This window comes from Astatotilapia calliptera, chromosome 22, assembly GCF_900246225.1.
Source record: "Astatotilapia calliptera chromosome 22, fAstCal1.2, whole genome shotgun sequence".
Lineage (NCBI taxonomy): Eukaryota > Metazoa > Chordata > Actinopteri > Cichliformes > Cichlidae > Astatotilapia > Astatotilapia calliptera.
The window spans coordinates 4,333,440-4,356,475 of NC_039322.1; the positions used below are offsets into that span (position 1 = coordinate 4,333,440).

At 40.5% G+C, this 23,036-nt stretch overlaps 1 protein-coding gene across 2 annotated transcripts in view; it reads right to left on the reverse strand.

Annotated features, from left to right (window-relative positions):
* shisa7b (shisa family member 7) overlaps positions 1-23,036 on the reverse strand; it is a 51,059-nt gene that overhangs the window by 19,800 nt on the left and 8,223 nt on the right. For both annotated transcript variants that reach the window (XM_026155903.1, XM_026155901.1), the window contains exons 3-6: positions 6,935-10,015; positions 3,477-3,716; positions 2,718-2,834; positions 1,591-1,733 (exon numbers count right to left, since the gene is read on the reverse strand). In XM_026155903.1, the coding sequence (XP_026011688.1) occupies positions 1,591-1,733; positions 2,718-2,834; positions 3,477-3,716; positions 6,935-7,347 (913 nt within the window). In that variant the 5' untranslated portion in view covers positions 7,348-10,015. The remainder of the gene's footprint in view (positions 1-1,590; positions 1,734-2,717; positions 2,835-3,476; positions 3,717-6,934; positions 10,016-23,036) is intronic.

Here is a 23,036-nt window from a genome sequence, read left to right on the forward strand (position 1 = left end):
TTAGGATATAATTATTAAAGTTATCTGTGATACTAGTAGGTATATGGAAACTCCCTTAAGGTTGAAATCTGTTTGTCTTGTTATACAGATGAGCTGCACAGTCTGTGTTTCAGGATAAGCTAACATTATGAAGTTGCAACAATCGGAGTACCTGCTGCAGCAGAAGCAGGTTTCCATCCCGTGCTTTGCAGAGAAAAGAGTGCTGGCATGCTGTGGTATAAAGGTGACCGTGACTGAGTCACTGCTCAAATTAATAGCAGGCCAAAGTCCCCCAAATGCTACACTCACCCTGCGGAAAACACTGGCTGGAGACGGCACAACCAAAAGGATTGTAACTGTGTCCAATGATCTTGTCATCTTCACAAAGTCTTAAATTATTTATAAAAGGGAGTGAGTGTGTTTGCAATTGAATGTCAGTTAAGCTGTTTATGATAAACCACAGTTAACTTTGGTAAAATGTTAAAAATCACAAATCTGTTGCTGAGCTACATACACGGAAAACCTAATTTAAGAAAACTTCATATTAACTACTTACAGTCAGAGTCCAGCCAGAAGCTCATACATATTAAATAGAAACTCAGATGGTCCTCCACAAATAGTGACATAGTTGATTGCAAAATGACATAACCTTTCTTTTATATAGAAACATAAGCAGAGAACAACTAAATGGCAGCCAGTGAATCAGATCCTTGATTGCAAACAGATGTGTCGGAGACAAGTTTGCAACATTTCTGCAGTCTGTCTGAGTTTGAACATTACACCAATTATTTGCAGACCTTCTCCAGTCTGTCTGTCAGTGACTGCATTCAGTCCGAGTTGGACCTCGATTGTTTGGAGACAAACTGACGCTCACCAGGTGGCTTCTACAATTGCAAAACAATTGAAAGTGGAAAGTAACCAACTTGATTGCAACAACAACTAGCTGCAATCATTTGTAGACTGGGAAAAAAAACCAAGTGCAATCACTGGACAACCAAGATTTTCCTGGTTGCAAGGAGTTTGGTGTCCTATTGAGCGAGTGGTTAGACCAGGAAGTATCCTCATCCTCCCAATGGGCAAATTTAAGCAAAGTTATTTCCTTCATCTGTGAGTGGTCAAAATGTTTCAACTCATCTGTGTGCAGGTCATGTTTGTGCAGAAATATAGAAAGCTGAATGAGAATTAACCTTTAAAAAAATAAAACACATCTCTAAACATTTTATTTTTCAGATTTAAAAACTGTTAAATTCAATGCATACTTTTATGTTTTAATTCAGATGAATACATTTTTGCAAGATCACTTGAGTAATAAAGAGCAGAAGGTGAATCCAGACAGGAAGCCAACCCTTTAAAAGTCTGAATCCATGTTGTTTCATTTCAAAAGACCCTCTGAGATTACTGATGTTAAACAATAATCTCAGGGGGCTTTTTTAAATGAAACAACATCTGGCAACAATTCACTCACAACAAATGTATTCCACCTGAAGTAAGAAGTGTGTTGCTGATATTTGAAACAAGAGCAGCGACAATTACCACCTTTTCCACTGGGGACGAGACAAGCTGGCCTCATTCGAATGCTCGTTTAACCTGAATATAATAATCGTCACTCACTGCGGTTGTCTTTGATCTGCAGGATGGGGGTGTACAGGTTTTTGGATGTGCGTCCGTCTGAGGTGGTCGTCAGCACTGTGCTGTTGTTCCTCTCGCCCTGCTGCACGGGGCTCGACTGGTGACGCAAGATATCCACCAGTGATCTGACGCAGCAGCGGGAGGACGGAGGGAGAGAAGCACGAGGGCAGAAAGACAAGAGGAACAACAGATGTGAGGAGAATAGTGAGAAAAGATCATGTGGAGGAAACATTTTCTCAGTCAGTTATACTTCAGAGCACTTTCCAAATGTGTCCAAAGCAATCCTATCATTGAAAATAATGCAGTTACGTTTCACTTTGATCTGTTTGTAAATCTTCTAAAACCTCAGTCTCACATGTCTTAAAAGTTTTCATGTTCCGCTGCAAACTGAGACGTTTTAACACCTCACCTCTGGCTGAAGATCATTATTATTATTATTATTATTAATATTAATATAATCGCATGTGTAATATATAATCATTTACCAAGATAGCAACAACTAGATTAAAAGGAGACATGAATAATTGGTTTCATAGACACAATTTCTGTAACTGAAAGCTGAAATGAGTCTTAAACTTGCATTGTTTCCAATGGCCAGCAGGGGGAGACTCCCTCTGCTTTTCCAGGTTCATTGAAGTCTATGAAAAAAAGAGCCCACCGGTCACCTGATTTATGACCTCAGTAAACACCTTCCTGACTAGTTTAGGGGCTCAGTCACTAGTTTCTTGTTTAATACAACAAGCGTATTTTATAAGTTATAGTATGGCTTACTTAAAGTACCTTTTAGGGCAGAAATGACTTGTGATTGACAAGTTGGCCATATGCACCTCTACAGGTGACTAAGATGATTCTCTTCAAACTAGGACTTCACCCATCTTTATATGCAGACATTTCACAGATATTTATTGATCATAAGCATACGTTTTGCATTTGAATTTTTAGAAAGACATTTCAATTTAACTTTTTTCTCTGAATGGTCTTTTCTTAGCAGCGTTTAATGCCTGGCAGAATCTGGCTTCACCGTCTGTGCTCCTCGTGGATAGCATCGGGTTTCGTGTCTTTGCTGTACGTCTAAACTGAGAAGCCAAGCAGCCGTCCAGCAGTCTCACCTGGGCATGTTGATGTCTCGGTTTCGGGGTCGACGAGCCACCTTGCTGAAGGCAATCCTGACGCCCACGGCCACCACCACAGTGAAGGAGATCACACCTCCGATCACATAGGCCGTGCTGTTTATAGAAAAGAAATTACATCAGGGCACTCAGCAGGAAAAACTACACGCTTTTCAGCTTCTTTTTCATTTTATAGTAAATTTTCAGTACGATTCATGTCTCTAGCCTTAATTGGAAATAATATTGTACTTCAAGTACAATTAGGGGCGCATCAATAGAAATTCATAGGTGATACTATTTTTCCTCATTGTTGCAGGATCAAACAAGAACTCTGTTTCATTGTTAAAAGTTTTTAGCTCCTCTTCAAGCAATTTTTTAACACACAGCACAAACTTTTTATTTTTACAAATAGCGTTTACAGAAAGTGTTACAAATTTTTAGAAAGATTTTAGTGCTTATGCAATTACTTCAACTTGTTTTTACCCTTGATTTCTTAAAAATGTGCTCAAAATGAAAAATCCAAAAGAATACCAACTCTATACCCCTGAAATTCATCTGTAAATAATAAATATGCAAACACATTATTTTTTAAAAACATTTAATGCAAATATTACTCATTAAATTAACTTGTTTCTGTCAAGATCGGGAGGTTATTTTGACAAATTATGCTGCTCTTTATTTATCTTTGCTTTCGAGATGATTCTAATATATTGTACTTTTCCTCTGATGGCTCTGTGACTGACACATCCAGACTCTGACCTGCTGCTCTGCTGCGGAAACGTCTCAAAGTCGGGGTCTGTTTTCACCGCGGGCACAGTGACGGGGACCTGCGGGTCAGCCCAGTCGGGGGACTTGTAGTTGGTGCAGGAATCCTGATCTAGCTGGTTCCTCTGGTGCTCGCAGCAGAACCGGTAGTGGCAGGTGCCGCAGCAGTAGATGTAACTGCCCTGGGAGCAGTTGAACGAGTTGTCAAATTGCCCCATCACATCATAGTAACCCCTGCGGAGTAAAGTTGGTAAAAACGTACCATTAATGCCGTCGTGTACCGCGCCTCTGCTGCTTAAGGTTCTTCTTTGACCCTGAAAGTTCACAGGATGTGAGCGTTTGGCATGCATCATAATTTTGATTTCTGCCAATACAATCTTCTCCCACATCTTTACCTCCTGACGCTACATTAAAGTACATTAAAGACAGAACTCTTAAAAAAAAAAAGAATGGTTATTTTCACTAAAACACTGGTGAAAAAATAATAACAGAATAGAGTGAATGTCCACAAACTGGTAGAGGTGTGATGCCTAGTGCTGTGATCTGGAGCTTGAAATATTAGTGAAATCTGAAAGCCATTTGTAAATTTACTGCCAGTCCTGAGCCTCTTTTAAGTGTTTGTGATACTCCATATCTCAGGAATGCAATACCCAGCAAACAACTGAGTGAGCTGCCTTTGTGTTGCATATGTGTAGTATACTGTTTATATGACATTACTGCTCCTCAGTGTTAAAATCATGCTTATTCGACAGTTTCTGCAGACTTTATCCACTATATGATCTTATGTTTAGCTGCCTGCTGTGCTGTCTGACCAGAGGTTTATGTCACTGTTTTAAACTCTAGATTTAGGACAACTGTCAAGGGTCATGCTGGGTCCATTTAATGGATCAACTGGTCAAATACTGGACATTTTTTTCAAAACTGTGATCAAGCTTATTTTAATTCTACTCAGGTATATTTGCAGTTGCAGTATAATCCTGCAGTTGCTGTATTGTGTAGTTGAAGTTTTACGTAGGTGCATCCCAGGCTAGGCCCTAGCCTCAGGCTTTGGGGCCCCATTATACAGTGCCATCGCCAAAGCTCTGTAGCATTTATGCCTGCATGTAGGGTGCTATTGTCGCCACTCAGACAAAACCTCCACATCAGTGCTGATGTAGGAGGAGAAAAAGTCAAAAGCTGAAGCAAAGAAATCACATTTTTGTCCAAAGTCTCCTTTTTTCAAACTGTGATGGTACCGGCACAAACCGTGTGAGGTTACAAAAACTGAGAGGTGCACAACTGAGCACAACACCACCAAAGCAGAGGATGTGACATCACTGTTGTCTTGCCTTGTCATTTGCTGGGAGGAGAGTGGCAACATAACAGTCACATTAGGGTTATGTGGCTCTACATTAGGTGTGGATGCAGCAGTGGGAGGTTTTTGTTACTGCTTTTGAACTGGCTTTGAAGCCTTTCATGGACTTCCCCTGACTGAGATATTACCTTTATTGTTGCAGGACCTCTCTGAGCACTCCGAGCTAAAACTCGTCGTCTCAAAGGCGATAAATGTTTTAGGTAAATCCTGCATTTGTTCTGCGGAGAGCTTTTTGGGCTCGCAGAGTAGCGCAAAGGAAAACGTAGAACGGAGCTCTGTCTTCACTGCAGCGCTTCGTGCTGCTTTCTTGTGCCTGAATGTAGCTGCTGTTGATAGTCGTAGCGTGTGGCTCGCCAACACACATCTGACTTAGAGCTGATTATACGTTGCTTAGCAACAGCAAGACGCCTCTCAGTGAAAAATATGAGCTTCTGTGAGATGAAGATCCGAGCTGAAGGAGGGGAATCATGATGTGCCTCGCTTTTATGGCATCCAGAGTGATCAAGCCATCACATTGATGGATGTAAATTAGGGCGATAAAAAGATCCGCAGGCCTTCGACGACAAGCAAAACTTCAGCACAGCGGAAGATATAAAACAAGGAAAATCGTGATATTTCAACTACATTTTTATTAAAAGCCATTTACGTTCATGTAATCTGATGTTTCTGTCTAGAATTTACTTTTTTTAATTCACATTTTGTATGTCAACTTAACCCCAGAACTAAAAATGCCTGAACAGCTGCTAAGAATTTAATTTCTGACCCGATTGTGGAATATGAGTTATGTCAGCTGTAGAAGAATTGGATGCTTCTCTTGGTACCATGACAAAACACATGTTGATGCTTTAACAGCTCACTCTGCTGACCTGCTATTCCTAATGGAGTATAGTTTTTCAAAACAGATTAAAATAGTTTGGATTAGAGCTACACTGATCCAAGCTTTTGTGCTCTGATACATTATCGAGACCTTGGCTTCAGCCCCACAGATTGGCCACACTGTTGCATCCACAATTTTCAACTCTGGAACAGTTACAAAAATGTATCTAATATAAAATGTATATAGATATTTGGAATGATTTTAGCTGACAAAAATGTGTTTCCATGTCCAAAGATTTCATTTTAGGTTACCTTAATAATTTAGCACTTATCCTCCTTTCCTGCTCAAACAATAAAAGATGTTTTTACGTGTCCTGTAATTCTAGTTAGCTCATACTGATGTCTCATCCAGTAACATTTCTTTGACATAATTATAGACTGTATATAAAGGATGGATGTGGGCATTGTGATATGACTCAGTGGTTGGTGAAGTCCCGTACTGAAGCTTTGAGTTCAGTTTTTTGACCGTCAGTGTCTGCTTTCAAATAAAGACATTACAGTCAAGGGATAATTCTGACTAAGGACACTGCATGCTCATACAGCACACATGGGCTCAACCCCATTCCGTTCCTATTTGATTAGAGAGAGTGTAAAATGTGAATGCAGCTTCCTAGTCTGAAAAATAAAGCCAACATAGACGTATAAAAGTCACTAAGATTTTTCAAATTTGGAACCATTCTACTAAAACTTATGGAGTTTAGCACAATTCAGCACAACATTCATCATGTTTCAGCTGAGTAGTTCAAAATGTGGCCGTATACTTTTTCCAAATTATTAAGAACTCCTGAGAAAACTGTTACCTGACTCATAAAGCACAGCCTTCTTTACTGTTCAAGTGACTCTAACATGGGACAATAATTTAAATGGCCATGCAATAAAAAAAACACTTAAAGCTAGAAAATGAGATTATAAACTCATTTACTAACTAGTTAAAAATCAAGCGAGTAATTTTTCCATAGATTTTTACAACAGCTAACTTCTCTCTGCAGTTACAAGAGTCTCCCCCTGCTGGAGCTAAGACAATGCAGGTTTAAAGCGCCGCCATTGCATCGGCTTTCTGTTTAAAACGCCTCGACTTTGTTCATCTTTAATATTCATTTTATGGATATTAGTTAAAAGTTCTCACAACTAAAAGAGCCCACATACAGAAACATGTTCCATTAGCTTTTAAGACTTAACAAAAACAGTGATAAACACTACACAGAATTTCTGACAACATTACTTGCACAGGTCCACATCCACCAGCTGTCTCGGGGCTGGAGCCACCTGGGCCGCACCGAGGGGAGGCTTCAGTGCTGCCGTTACGTTCCTTGGCAACATGGACTGAGGGAGGGGCTTTGGTGGCAGCTCAGCCATGACCGGTGGATCATCCCCGTCCTCCACCTCTGCCGCTTTTGGCGGCACTTTGGGTCCGGCAGGCAGCCGTGGGAGTGGCGGCTTGTAGCCCGTCAGGAGGAACAAGGTGGTACTCGTTTTACCAGAAGCGGCAGAGCCGCCCCTGCCGGTCAGAGTCCTGATATCACCATCGACAGCGCGTCGCCGAGTGGTGATGGTTACAGTGGAAACAGCGAGGCAGGAGAAAAGCAAGAGGATAAGGGATAAGCAAAGCATCCCCTTTAATATTTTAGACGTCATTGTTTTATCACAAAGTTCTCGAGCCAAAAAAGTCACAAACAGCTTCAAATGTCAGCGAGATCCTCCAAAAAAACCCTCCATTACGAAAAGTTTTATCTGCAGTCTGATGAACTAATCCCTTGGGTTGGATTTCAGCAGATTCACGTTGTTCGAGCAGTGTTTCATGAATGCGTTTGGCGTGTCACTCCGTCATCTGAATGTAAACATTTCCGTCTGAATACAAATCCTTCCCATAAGCAGCGTTTGTAAACATTGAGGTCTTTTAGAGTTTTTTAGGCCCTATGCGATGCGTCTGTACAATGGCTGTAGACCTAAAGTAATCTAACTTAAAATTGATTAGAAATAGAGAATAATGTGGGTTTGTTTTATGGCAGCAGGTATTAAATGTTTAATTTTGGTCTGTCGGTCGACAAAGTGCCGTTTTACAGTCCGTTGGCCTAAAATCTTCAAAACAGGCAGTATTGAGACGTTTTCTGTAAACAAAATGAGTATGAAAAACTGTAAACTCGTCGTATAATGACTCGTCCAGAAGAAGAGTCCTATGTCTCTGAATGCAGGGTGTTCTGGGAGCTGTTTATGGCACAAAAGTCATGTAAGAAACTGCAATGAAAACTGTGGTCTGTAAACATTTAGTGCTGAATGTAAACTTTGTATTCAATGAGCTCTCACAGACGCTGGGTGTATTCTTCTCGGAGTTTGGCACTTCTGTTGTCCTGGGTGGAGAACTAATGTGTGAAAATTATACATGGAAATGAAATCAAATTAAACATCGAGCTCCGTGTGTCTCGTGTCTGTAAACAACAGTGCTGGCAGCTTTAGAGATCTCAGCTCTGTTTGGTGAACAAGCTGCGAGGAAGTCCGTGTAAATTTGGCACAAGCTGTTACTTAAACTTCTCTTACGCCACGCTCACAGTTTGCCCAATAAACCAAATCTCCCTTTCAAAGAATTTAGAGGAAGAGGAGCAGTAAAGGTCAGTATGCTTGAAATTTTGGTTTCGAACAATGGAACGGTGAATTTATGAGTCGTGGGCTGTGAGCGCAACTAATAAAGGTACTATCACTGACGGCATTAAGCAGCATCAAATCTATAAGAAAGAAGTCCTTCCAGCAGCTACCGGAGGACAGACATCAGTTCATTAAGCGAGCGTGTCAAGGCATTCACAAAAGAGTGATCGATGGCGAGGATCTGGTGGATGAATTACAGGAAGAGACGACAGAACAAAGCGAGGATCTATGTGCGTTTGATACCCTCGCGCGAGTGTCTTTGCTCTGAATTTAGCTTGGCCCAGCAGAAGAGGACGAAGGAGGGCTTGGGCCCGGTTCTAGCAGGGCAGCGAGGTTCTGCCCACAGAACAGACATGAAACTGTCCGGATTCATCCGTCAAGACAGAGGAACGCAGGGTGATGATGGGAACTCGACACGACCACTGCCACGCTTGACACCACAGGCTGTGCGATCTAAAAACACGCAGGTAGAAAAAACTTACAAAGCCGCTCTTTCATCCAAAGGAATGAAATTTCTGGTCACTAGCATTTTCTTCATCGACTCCCTGAATGTGTGTGTGCGTGCACCGACGTGACTGAGGATCACTTTGTTGTAGAGACCTTCAACATCGTGAGCTCTGTAAATGTATTCGTATGGCTGGTGTTCAGTATGGCTTTAGGTTATGTTCTTTTTTGTTATTTTTAAATATCTTTACAAATTTGATTTCCTTCCACAAAAAATGAAAGTACAGTGAAAGGTTTTAAATTGCATGTTTTTAATAGAATAAAAGGAAGAACGCAAAAAAGGTGTAAGAGGTCACTGGGAGTAGATAAAGGGGGCTTTTTAGGTTGTTCGGCGCGGCGTAATCAAGAGCCACGTGTGGAAGAAACAGAAGACGACAAAAGGGCGAGAGGCCTCTCTCGTAGAAGCGACTGGAAGAAGGAGATAGGCAAAGTGTCAACAGTGTTTCACAGCGCAGACTGAAACGACGGCGTACCTCCGAGCCTTTGAGATAGCAGCAGCGGTGGCGGTGGTGTTGCCTCTGTTTATCTGTTTGACGTGGCTCGTGTTGCCTGTCAGTCAAACGCCGTCAGAGTTATCACAGCTTACCACACGCCTCCTCTGCTATGCATAACCATGAGCAGACCGACAGCTGGAGGATTTGTCTATAAAGCACTTTGAACCAATAATGCACTGATCGCCGCCCCAGTGAGAAAAATCACGAAGTTCTAACATTAAAAGCAGCAAACATCGACCAAACGGAATGGATATATAAACTTTTACAGACGTTATCTTGAAATTCAATGTGGTTTTAATGGGACGTTGGATGTTTTAATGTATTTGTGGGTGATGTATCCAAAGCTGGGTGACTAAATAAACTCTTTATATGAAGAGTTGTAGATTTTTTTGCTTCTTCTCTTGACACAGTCGGTTTGGCACCTGGTTTTGGTTGTGATTGGAACAAAAGAGCAGTCAGAAATCGTGATTCCAACCACATAAAAATAAAAAGAGTGGAAAAGGAGCAGGAAGTGTTCAGAGCCTCGGCTCTGAAAACAGCTGAGAAAGTCCTCCAGGAAAACCTCCACTTGGCACAGGGACGGTCCGGATCAGATCCTTTACTCTGTTTCTTCAAGTCTTCCCGTCTCTCACAGGTTCGCGTCCACTTCTTCACCGGCTTTCACACTGCAACATAAGAACAGGAAACACAGGGTGTTGTAAGACGTTTTGCTGAGCTGGCTGTTATTGGTGCAGCGTCTCCACAGAGATATACTCAACTTATGGTGGGGGATGGGCATGCTGTGAAAGGATGATTTCAGAATTAAACCAAGTTGTTTGTGCTTAATAAATAAATGGCCAAGCTAATCAAGTTGCATTCCACGTTCATAGACTGCAGCTGGCAGTCCTCGCTCTGCTCTGCAGCCTTGCCACATGAACCAGCGCTCCACCCGCTGCAAGTTCTGGTTAGGATGACCTTCACTGCAAAACAAGAACTACTTCTGCAGTCTGACCACAGCAGCACAGCAGCAACGTGGCAGCAGGTTAACTTAACACAGCAAGAGAGAGGCACTTCATCTATGTATTTATTAGTGGCTGAACTAATATTACTATATTATTAACTATATTAGTAATATTAGGGTTTGGTGGCATGTTTAAAATGTGTCTGTTTCCAACCAGAATTTGCTGTTATACTTGTGAGGTGTGTGCACCGAGCAAAGCATTTTTTCTTTTTGGTTGTGCTAGCTTGTCTCCTCTGCTTTGCTCTCTGTTTCACCATGTGCATAAGCTCCTCCCCCTACACAGAGCGAAAGACAACACTGGGAACAGGAGGAAAAAAGCTTTTAGCCCCCCCCCCCCAAAAAAAGCCTGCCAACATGCTGTATCAAAGTATGGTACGGCAGCTGCACTAAGGCGGACAGAGCGAGACTTCAGCGTGTAGTCAAGGCAGCACAGAAGATCATCGGCTGCTCTCTTCCCTCCCTGATGGGCATTTATTCTTCCCGCTGCCTCAGCAGAGCAGCAAACATCATCAAAGACAGCTCCCACCCTGGTTTTAACCTGTTCAGCCTGCTTCCCTCAGGGAAGCGCTACAGGTGCATCAACACAAAGACCCACAGACTCAAGAACAGTTTCTTCCCAAAGGCCATAACCACCCTTAACTCATACACTTACCGATAACACAGTCCCATCCCTCCATTTTCCCATTTCCCCCTATAAACCACCACTGTGCAATACCATGTTCTATGTGCAATAACCCGAACTGTATATACATCACACTATTTATTTACATATTTACTTTTTTACATCAGATTGTATATTTTTACATTTCACATATTTTGTTTCTGTTAATACTGCTCATATGTATATAGTGCTGCAGAACTGTTGGAGATGCTCTGTATCTCACTGAACAACTGTATAGTGACAATAAAGGCATTCTATTCTATTCTATTCTATTCTATATTGTCAAAACAAGGCCACAGCTCATTTAAAATGACCACTCCTGGTCTGAAATGTTTACACGATGGAGGGGTTAATGCTGCACACCTTTTTCTTCTGTTCACAAGGAGATTTTGAGACTGGCTTTGTTACTTCCTGTGTCAAGAAACAAAACCCTAGAATTTAAGTTGAGATTGAATTTAGGCAGGAAATCCGTTATTAGGGCAACTGCGAAACAAGCCAGGAGGCTGGTGGTAATTTCCTATACTTCTCTTGCATTGAGTACAGCTTCTTGACACTGAAACTGTGCTCAGCTGAAGGAGCTACAGCACACAAACATACACAAAAAACATCAGCTGACAGAGGAGATGGGAGCAGCTGTGATGTGACTTTGATAAAAAAGAGAGCAGACGACATGACAGATGCCATATGGACTCATTTGACAGAAGGACAGAGGAAAGACAGACCACAGATGTGTGTCTGTGTGTTTGTGTGTGTGTGTTCTGTTTGCAAAATGAGGCCTCCAGTGTTGGGAGTGGGAGGCATGCATAAGAGCGCTCTCAGGAAAAAAAAAAATCTAACGCACCCTCATTTTCTTGCTCTTAATTAATGCTTGCAGTTTACACTTAAATCTGCTCTGACTGACATTTATTTCCTGTGACATCACAAAGTCTACAGTCATCTTGTTTAAAAAAACATGCAAGTTTCATAAAAAACATGGCATTATAATGCAGTGACAAACTAATGTAAAGCAACAAACAAACAGATATTATTTAGGTTATTCAATGCATCAGCTATTCTTCATATGCACATGTAACAAATCTCTGATCTGGGAATCGGGGATCATTATATTATCCTACTTCATATAACTGTCAGAGCAGGAGCAGAGAGCAGAAATGAAGATGGAGAATTAAATGTCTCTACGGGGCTGTGGATGAGGAGCTTAATGGCCAAATTGTCCCTGAGAAGTATTTTCTTAGGTTTTATTTTAAGTTATCAAAGTGTTTAAAGTATTTAAATCAACTAAAGCCTAAATGTGTTTTACTTTCAGAAGAAGAACAAGAAGAAGAAGAACAAGAAGAAGAACAAGAACAAGAACAAGAAGAAGAACAAGAAGAAGAAGAAGAAGAAGAACAAGAAGAAGAACAAGAAGAAGAACAAGAAAGAAAGAAAGAAAGAAAGAAAGAAAGAAAGAAAGAAAGAAAGAAAGAAAGAAAGAAAGAAAGAAAGAAAGAAAGAAAGAAAGAAAGAAAGAAAGAAAGAAAGAAAGAGTATTAAGGGTTTTTCTTCACTGGGTCAGTGTCTGGCTGCACTGGATGCAACTCAGGGGTTAGAAGAAGAATGGAGTCACTCAATGATGCAACAACATTTTCTATTACAGGAAGGGAGCAAAATATTGAAAAAAAAACTGATAGAACAAACAAAACAAGAGTTAAAATAGAAAATTTCATCCAGTTTTATTTTCTCCTTGAAAGCAAAGGCAGCTTTTATTCTAATCAGTTCATTCATTTATAACCCAGTGTGCTGCTATCTACAGTTATTCCACTAGGAAAGGATCTAAATATATTTTGGATCTCAGTGTTTACGTGAATGGACAGCAAATATTAGTCTTCATAATCCACAGAAAAAATAATAACAGATCAGGTATTGTTTTCTTAATTTATACACGTGCGTGTATCCATCTGTAATAAAGAAAAATCACTCTGGGGTCACACCAGGAACAATTCCAGCATATTAATAACTATTTGCTGTGGCGAACTCTTGTTTATAATGCAGCTTAGAATACAAACCTTAACTTCTGTAATTAGAAGCCCCAAATTACTCTGGCACCTCCAAAATCAAAATCCTGGCACTTCACCTGACATATGCCACTACATGCCTCACAATGAAAACGTACACTGCTGTGCAGCACGGTTAAATGAGAGAGGAAAATATCTAGCTGACTAGTCCAAAAGTGTGAACACTTAAAATTGGGTTAAAAAAAATCGGTGTATAATAGAAAAGAGGTCTTGCTAACTACTAAAACATCTTTATTTCAATAGTTAGCTGCTGACTAACCAGGACGCCAACTTTTAATTTGTAGAGTCAAGTAGTAGAATCGATTCCCTCCCTTCTGGAGAAGCTTCATTAATGATTTGCCTTTTACAGTTAGATAACTGACTCTGAGACTATATTTGTAATAGGCTACTTTGTGATCTTCCCTGTAATAAGTCTCCATTGAGGAACAAGTCAGATGTTCTGACTGCCAGTTAAAAATCCAAATGAACAGTTTTTGAGGAAGACCGACTCCACATTAATTTGCAGGATGAACAATCCAATAGAGAAACAGGCAAAAGTGCAGTAAACACTTCAGAAGGTTGCACACGAGGAAACATGAAAGCTGGCTGCAAAGCTTGAGTAACAAAAAAGAGCAAAGAAAGGAGAACATCTGCAGGTGTGAATACTGAGGACACTAATCCAACCCACGGAAGTGTAAGAAAAACAAGACTTCAGAATAAAACAGGAAGCAGAACTGAATAATCAGTTCTCCAAACATTAAAGAAATGTTCTTCCACACGTCTATTACCTCCTTTAGCAGAGGATACACTGGAGCATCGTTCATGAGATGGAAAGGAGATAATTAAATTCCATAATAACAGCACACCCTCTGACCAGAAAGAACAAATAAAAAAGTGGGACAAATCATGTACATGCTACTTATAGATGCATTTGCACTTCATGCCATAACCTGCAGATATGTTTTAGACTTCACTAACAGGCTGTTAAACCCTCAGCTGAACTCGGCTGAAATCAAACCTGCCTTTTATTGAGATGTCACGTTGTGTGAAGAGGATAGATTTAAGTTCCACATGTGAGTTTAACAAAGTGTGTTTAAGGTTTAAGGTGTATAATTCAGTTTCCATTAGTAATAGCCATTCATGGATTACAGCTGTTAAGACCATCATGATTTAATTTTTACTTTGGGTCAGCTTGGAGAAACGATGGATGGAGGGAATTTTAGTTCAGTCACTGAAATCCTAAACATGGAAGAGAAAAAGAATTACACTGGATCACATCTCTGGAAGGAAAAAATTAGAAAATACAATTTATTTTACTGTCCTCCTTCACACCCTTCCATCACCTCATGACATTTGATCACGTTTTGATGCTCAATCATCCAGGTAAGAAAATCCCAGAAAGTTGATTCTGACTTGGATGAGTGACAAAATGTTTCTTCTACTGAAAACACAACGTCTGAGATAAAGTGGTTAGAAAAAAGGAGTCAAGCCAGGATTGTACCACTGCAAGCCTGAGTGACATAAACATCATGATCAGACTGCTCGGGTGTCGTGGACCTGACATGTAGTTACAATTGTGGAGCACGTGGGTTCCAGAGTAGGGTATGCCACAGGGTTCAGACGGGTTTGCGGGAAATAACTAAACACAAAAGTCCTGACCTAACTCGTTTTTAGGTTACTCTCTTAATTCAAACTCTGTGAAAATACCTCCATTGTTTTATTTCTACATCTGACTGTTGCTTCTTTCTGGAGCAAAGAAAAATGAGATCAGCAGCAGGACAAGAATCAGTCCCCAGAGAAACAACAATACCTACAGCCAACAAAAGCTCCAAAGGCAAAACAAGCAACAGTGAAAAAAGAAGAAGAGGAAAAACAGAATTAATTATTAAATATAAAAGGTTGAAGAGAAGAGTATAAGAGAACAGAATGTTCCAGGGTTAGGGTTAGAGCTGACAGGAACTATTTCTTGAGTCACAGTAACCTCAATAACGCGGTCCTCTCTGCTGGAAAGTTCTGGGCGCTCTGCTGCCCTGACAGCCTGGCTTCACATCAGCGTGCCTCGACCCTCCGGGGGCTTTTCCGACTCGCTTCCTCAGATGTTGTAATTAAGAAGCCTCCGCTGACAAATAGTTTGACTTCCACTGGCTTTCTAGGCAGTAAGAGTATTAATTCAATAATAAAAAAATCAAAATCTGTGAAAACGTGCACAGAAATAAAGATGTCCAGACTTCATGGATTAACATGGCGGGGTTAACACTGCGCTCTTCTCTGGGAAGTCAAAGTGAGGGGATTTTAAATTCATTGCGAGCGTGTTTATCAAAGGATATGCTGCTTGTTATTGTGCTTGTTATCTGTGATTAAGGGTCAAATTTGCAGTGAAAGAGCGGTCAGGAATATAATGCAACATAAGGAAATGGCTCCAAAATGTCCTGTGTGCCCTGTTTAAACCTCCTAATGAAACATTTCCTACAATACACGGCAGATAAACGATTCCAAACAGGAAATCAGAGCGGCATTAAGGCAGCCAAACACACACGCTATTAAAAAATTAGGACCTTTGTTCCATCTTCCAGCCACGCGGCGACCTCTCTGCCCACCGTGTCTTCCTATCTTCCTGCATGTGCCCGAGCTGCTCTTGTTCTACCTGCCTCTGTGTGCGAATCTGTCCATCTGCATAGACCCCTGCTGGTCTCCCTGCTTTTCCTGTCCTCCTGCTGATCTCGGCCATTCGTCTTGCTGTGTGTGGTGCACACATGTATGGATTTGTCCTGCTGCCTGTATACCTGCAGCGCTGCCTCCCTGCCAAGAGTGCGCGCCAGAATACTAACATAGTGGATGGTGTAGTACAGCTGTGTCCCATTTACATCCTGCACACTAAAATATGCAGTATGTATAATTTATATAACCGTTTCTATGTGGATGCAGTGCACTGTTTAGCAGCAGTGGGTGATATGACAGGAAGCAGGGAGGAACATCACCTGCAGCTTAAGCTTTAAATTCCTATCAGGATGCCGGTTTGGTAAATTATCCCCCAAATTTTTATCTTTTAAGATCTGAAATAAACTGAAGCTGCGATATAAACGTTATTAGATAGAATGTGATTCTCTAACGAGGGACTCCATCCCTATTGTATTGTGCTAGCAGGGAATGATTTCTGATTCTCAAAGGCAATGTTTTTAATTAATCTTGCTGTTTTAAGCGCCCTTCAGTAGCTCCTTTATTTCCTTCATGCAGTGAATTATGGGAAACTATTGTACATCGATATTAGACTCATAAATACAAGAGAAAAGTACCGTCAAGTGTAACTGGTTTGGCATTAATATGAAGTAGTGAATTTTACCTTCGACTTAGAATTTAGTTTTAGTAAAGTACTATAATAATCTATCAGAATCTTTAATATTCTACTCTAATCTTTTCCAATAGATTAGATGAAACGTTATTAATCCCTCAGGTGGGTTCCTCTGGGAAATTCAGTAATTTCAATGAACATTATCTACAGTAATTTATGCCAACTGCTGTAATCCTGAGGAAAATGTACTTCAAAATGCAGTTATTTTAAGCACCCTGTGTTACAAAACCTAAATGTATGAGTAATGCCTCCCTGAGTGATGCAAACATTCAGAGGCGTGGTGCCAGTCTGTCGACTCTCGGCCATATTGTGCTTCATTTACCATGAACCAGATAACCTATAGTTCAGTAGGCACATATGGAGCACTTAATCCCCGGTCACAGGGAGATATGAGGTCTCCAGCCCTCACAGGAGAACAAAGTCATTCTCAAACAGCCAAAATTTATTTTAAAAAATGAATCCAGGCATTTGTATTTTCCTTTTGAATCTTTACAGGATGCATTCAGACATGGACAATTGTTGAAAGTGATCATATCAGAGCTACAGTAAGATATCAGTTGGATGTTTTCTGGACAAAAATCAGGAAATGAGATGACATTTAACCTGCTGATGTTAAACTTTGGTGCCACATCGATTTCGTGCTGGCTAAATGTGCAGAATAGAGCAAAGACATGCAAGCACCACACTTTATATTGATGGTTCATCTGCTCAGCAACAGAAAAACAACCCAAACAAAACAAACCTGACAGTATTTGCTACTGGCTGTCATTTTAAACACTGATATTAGCCACTTGGCCCAAACTCTGTCATGAGCATCACTTTGCCAAAGGATACTGTGAGCTGTTTTAGATACCTGCAGCTTTCTGTGTGTTCTGACTGCAGAAACCAGCCCTGTAGGAGAACATTTACCTCCTGAGCAGCCCTGAACAAAAAAGGGAGCAGGGAGCTGAGTTAAACCAATCTCAAGTTTGAAGCAAGTAATAAGAACAAATTAATAGGACAGAAGAATAGATGTAGATAGATAGCATCCCTACAGCCTGAAACCATCAGCTATAAACATAATCGGAGGTTATGATATGTAACCAATGTTCCCTCAGTTGTTGTTCTAACTTAGAACAGACGTCTTAATCAAAGCTGTTGTAAAATATCACTTCATCCAAAGTCAAACAATCCAAGAGCCATCTTGAAACAACTGAATTCCCTCATTTTGGTACTTATGTTATAGGATGAGCTAAACGAGCATGTCAGTGGGGACTGGGGCATCCATCTGGTGGCTCACACACTGCACACAGGCTCCAAGAACCAATTACAAGGGCTGTTCCATTCCTGCCCTGATTTCCTGCAGTGGCAAAAAATTAGCAAAAACCCAGGCAAGAAAATAGACTCATGAATAGAAGCCATACAAACTCTACAAAAACGAGCCACGGTTTGCAAGCAGGACCCGCCTGCTGTGAGGCAACACTGATAACCACTGAGCCACCACGCTGAGATCGATCAGATAAAAAAAAAATCAGATCCAAGAACACGGAAAACATGGAAAACTTGCATCCAGAAACAGAAATCAATAGATTGAAAGTTGTGGGAATTTCATGATCTACTGTGAGACAGCGATAGTTATAAGCATATCATTTTGTGTTATGTATCAACACACACAAATACTTAAGCACTGATGGCTGCCTCCAGCTTACAGTATGTGTGTATATGTCCCTGTATGTCTGTCCCGCTGCTTCATGCCTGCCTGACTTCCTCCTTTACAGAAACACACAAGCTTTAAAGACACAGACGCTCCCTGACAGGCAACGAGTTAGTGCAGCAGACCCCCGCTCCACCTCCCCATAACACACACATGTGCACACACTCCATCTCTCCTCTTCATCCCTCCATCCATTCACTCCCTCCCTCTCCGACAGAGCGTGGGCTGAAGCATCTCTCTCAGAATAGCACTGCAGCATTGAAAAGAGAGAAAGCAAGAAAAAGAAAAAAACAAGAGGACAAGAAGAAGAAGAAGAAAAATAACGACTTTTGTTCCTGTTATTATCTGGATCGTCTTTTTTGTGTGTTTTCTGCAACGGTTTCAGTCAGTTCCGCTGACTTGCGTCCGTATCAACCATGTCGGTCGGCTGTCATCTCTCAGGAGTTTTTTTTATAAATATATATACATGATTCCTTTTTCTCATTCACTGTCTTCCTCCTCCACCTCCTCCTCCCTCCTCTTCTCCCATCCATCTTCACTAGTTTCAAATCATTCTCGTTCCCTTTTTTACACCATCTCCCTTTAACTCCTCTGCCCCCCCCCATTCTTCTCCCTTTCCTCCCACCATTCACTACACTTCCGTCTCTCTGAAGCCTGATGGGAAAAGTTCCAGTGCATGAGGGCATGCAGCAGAAACAGGAGCAATATGGCTCAGTATCGCAATGTGGGCCGGGGCGAAGCTGGCAGAGCCGTCGCTGCAGTGAACTCGGGCCATAAAGGTCAGTGCACTGCCCTTGTGATGCAGCAGTGGAATAAAACTGGTTTAAAAATAAAATCCATTAATGTAGCCTAGTTTTCAGATGATAACACGGAGTCGGGAGTATTATGAGAGACTCATGCTTCCATTAACTCTCATCGCAATGAAACAACATAATGTTATAATGATTTATTTCAGAGCTGAGTAATCTGGTGTTTGGTGGGCTGATCCACTACAACACAGTTTAACAAAGCATATTTAGACCTGCAAAATACAAACAGAGCACACTCGGGTCGATAACTGTGAGATTTAGTTTCATTTTACAGGCAGCACATAGCTTTAATGAAACTTTATTTAACTTCTCGCATTTGACTCCAGGAATCAGCTTCAAACACTCCCCACACAGCTGCTGTTTATGAGGGGCATCCTATCAGAAGACAGCTGGCTTAAAGGGGAGGAGCTAAAACTTAGAGTTTTAGAGAATGAACTGAAGGAAGGAACCATTTTGAACTGTAAAAGAACACGCTATTAGCACTATTAGCACACGCTATTACAATCAGGAAATGTATTGCTTATTACAAACTACAGCTCACAGCTTCATTTCCAAGAAGAAAACATGCCTGTACGGATGATGTGAAAATTGCCTTTGTCACTTTTGTTTTTTGCCTGAAACTTCAGCCTTTGTAGTGCGACTGTTAGCCCAGCTGCACTGTTATCCAATTCTTTTTCAAAACTACCGTGACTAAAGCGCTGCATTTAGAGAGTCCTTGAGTTCGGAAACACCCGACCAAAGGCTGTGATGATCATGACTCAGTTTCCAAATGCATCTTCGTTGTGGGCGTGTTATACATTCAAGTATCCTAAAACTTCTCTATGACCGGATCAACTCCCCCTCAGACAAGAGCAGCCAAACATTTAAACGTCACTTTACAAACTAGCAATGGAAAAGTCTCATCGGGCGTATCAGAACTTTACTTTTCATTATTCTATATTTTTTAAGAGGAAAAATCCAATCTATATTGATTGCATTTCTCATACGTGCTGTATACAAATTAACGTTCTTGAGCAACAAACTTCAACAGAACTGCATTGAATTAAAAGCTAATCACTAAATCCACCCCTGCTCTGAACAGGAACTTGTGACTGACAGTTCCTACAGCTAAACAATCAGCTGCCTAATAGATACTTACAATCATTAAGCCATTTATATATAATTAAGTCGCCTCTGTGTGTGGGCTTATGCTGCTATAATGACTAGCACACCTGGCACAGAGAGATGAACTACTGTGTTTCTCTCTGTCTTATGGACATTTGCGTTTCCATATTTACATGCAAAACACTGTCAGCGCTGACTCTAGGGACGTGTTTCCAACTTTTAAATATTTTATTCTCCTCACCGTTGTTACAAAGAGAAGTGTTTCTCTCTTTCTGTGCCGCAGCATGTAAGAGGAGTAAAAAACATAAACAACAGGAAATGCATTGAGTCCATTTAGGTAAGGGGACATGGACTTATTGTGATAACTATATGTGGAACAATCAATCAAGCCTACATGTGTGTCAGTCACTCCACAAAGATACATTTTAGCATTAGGAAAACCTGATCTATGAATCATAAAGTCTAAATGATTTCCTTTGTCTCACTTTAAGTGATATTTGGTGAAATTCATTCATTTCTAAAGTTCTGCACAGGAACACAAATCCTGTTCATTCACTGTGGTCCATCTGGCCTATTTTCACAGAGTCGCTGTATATCTTCGTGTCCCAGTTCCTCGGGACACACACCATGAAAATGCCACATCCTAACATAAAGGGACTAGCTCACAGTGTTTGGGAGTTTCTGAGGCACTCCATCCAGGATAAACGATTTTCATCAGGGCCTGAGACGCTGATAAAGACTTGATACGTGTTGGTTTGTCTTGCTTGCTGAATTGCTTGAGGTATACATTTATTTTTTACATGTTTTAAATTCGTAGCTGGTGTTAGAGCACCTGTTGGATAAGCCTTTAGAGCCATATAGCATTTCCCTTTTCTCTTTTTTTGCACAGTATTTGGATTAATTCCAACAGAACCTTGAAAAATGCATTGCATGCTTATCAAGCGAAGGTCCTGCAAGACACAAAATCAATGCAGCAGAGATAAAATCCTGCCTTTTTGAGTAGTTAATGCTGAATAAACCAAATGAGATGTAGATGGAAATAATATTCCTGTTGTTTTCTTGATTAACTGATTCATTGTTTAGTCTTTGACGAAGAACATTTTAGACATTTTTACTTTTATTTATTCTATTTTGCTTTACTGAATTTATTGAGCTATTTTACTTTAATGACACACTTAATTTTACTACATTCAGATTTTTGATTGGAATTTATCCTATTTCAAAAATCATCTTATTTTTATTATTGTTCTGATTTTTACATTCCAATATGTTTCATTTAGATTAGCCCAGTATTGTTTGATCTGTATATTTGTTAGGTGGTTGCTAGATGTAAGGTATTTGTAATAAGTTATTTCTTCCAGGACCTTGATGTCAGCTTTTCAGTTCATACATGTTCTTATTAGTTTCCTAGAATATTCGCTTCACCTTCCTTTTAGCTTCTAGCTTTCAGGGATCAACCTCCTCAAGCACGACTTGACTTGTCTTTCAGATCCTTTCTGGACTCCTCCTGTCCTTAAGAGTTACTTTTTCCAGTAGGAACTCTTAACTCCCAATGAGTACACACCCGCATAGAGTACCAAGACTATTTGTACCATCATACACACAGTCACCATTTGGTTTGGTGTGATGGGCATGGCTGCCCTGGTAGTCAATCTACCACGGGCTTTCATAACACCATTTCTGTACAAGGCTGAAATGATCTATTCAGCCCTCTTTGTCTTTGCTTTGGCCCGAGGTCTCCTCAAGCATCCAGGGTAGCAACACTGTAGTACAAGTTGTTATTACTGTGTTCCTCTTCCCTTTGGATTTTTGGCAGTTTCTCCATTTTTAAGAACTATTCTATTCTATCAACCTCCACAGCCTATCCACGCCTGGTATGTATCCTGAGTCCCTCAGATTTTGGTATAGCTTTATTATGGTACCGGTGTTGTAGACACCTAGGTACTTGGCCAAAGACACGCTCATGGTCTGGTTTATTGTTGCCACTAGCAGTGACAGGCTTCACTCACATACTATATCATGCACAATTCAAGTTTTAAAGTTTTTATTTTGTAAAACTGAAATTGGCTACGATGGTTTTACAAGGTGTTATAGATGCTTGAAGGCTGCAAATGGGTCATTTTAGCCCAATGGTAGGTGGTTGCTAGGCAACATGATAAAATCATGATATCTGATAGCGATAAGAACTTTCAGAGGCATAAGACGTACCTGTTGTTGCTCATCTATAAGTACCTTTTGATTTTAAAGCCACCTTATAGGAAAAAATAGAAGAATGTTGCTTGATAATATTAATTTTAAGGATATATAATTAATTATAATATTTAAATATAATTATAAGGGATATTAAACTGTTGTTACTATTATTATTATTATTATTATTATTATTATTAATAATAATAATAATAATAATAATAATAATAATAATAATAATAATAATAATAATAATAATAATAAAAGTATAACAGTTATTATTATGGGATGCCGTATGCAAAAGTTCTTTTTTACATGATGCACTCAGTTTATTGCACCATATGCTCTGCTCATAACTGTGAAGCAGACAGTGACAGCCACTGTGAATGAGGAGAATAGTGAGACATCTCACAGATATCTCTCAGATTTATCCGCTTGTTACTCCCAAAGCTGCAGACCTGCGAAACCGCTCTGAATATTTTCCTCAAAAGATTATCGAGCATAATTAGTCAGTTGGATCTCGCCGATCTCCATTCCTGCGCCATGGGAACAGAGGTGCAGTTTTTGCTGCGACGGTTTCAGAAGGCGTAAATTAAACATAATGTTTTGCTGTCACGTACATGCAGCAGTGGGATGTTTGCCACGCACGCCCATCTGCTGAAGGTGATGGATAGGACTTGGTGAAAAAAAGAAATGAATGATTTTTTTTTAAAAATGGCCGCACGGAGCTGCACCTCCCTCACAGCCAACTGAAAGGTGTCGGCGCAGCGACTGGCTTTTTCAGTTCTCATTTAGCCCGTCGTACACAACTCGAGGCCTGAGTGCGATGACTAACCTCTTGGTAAAT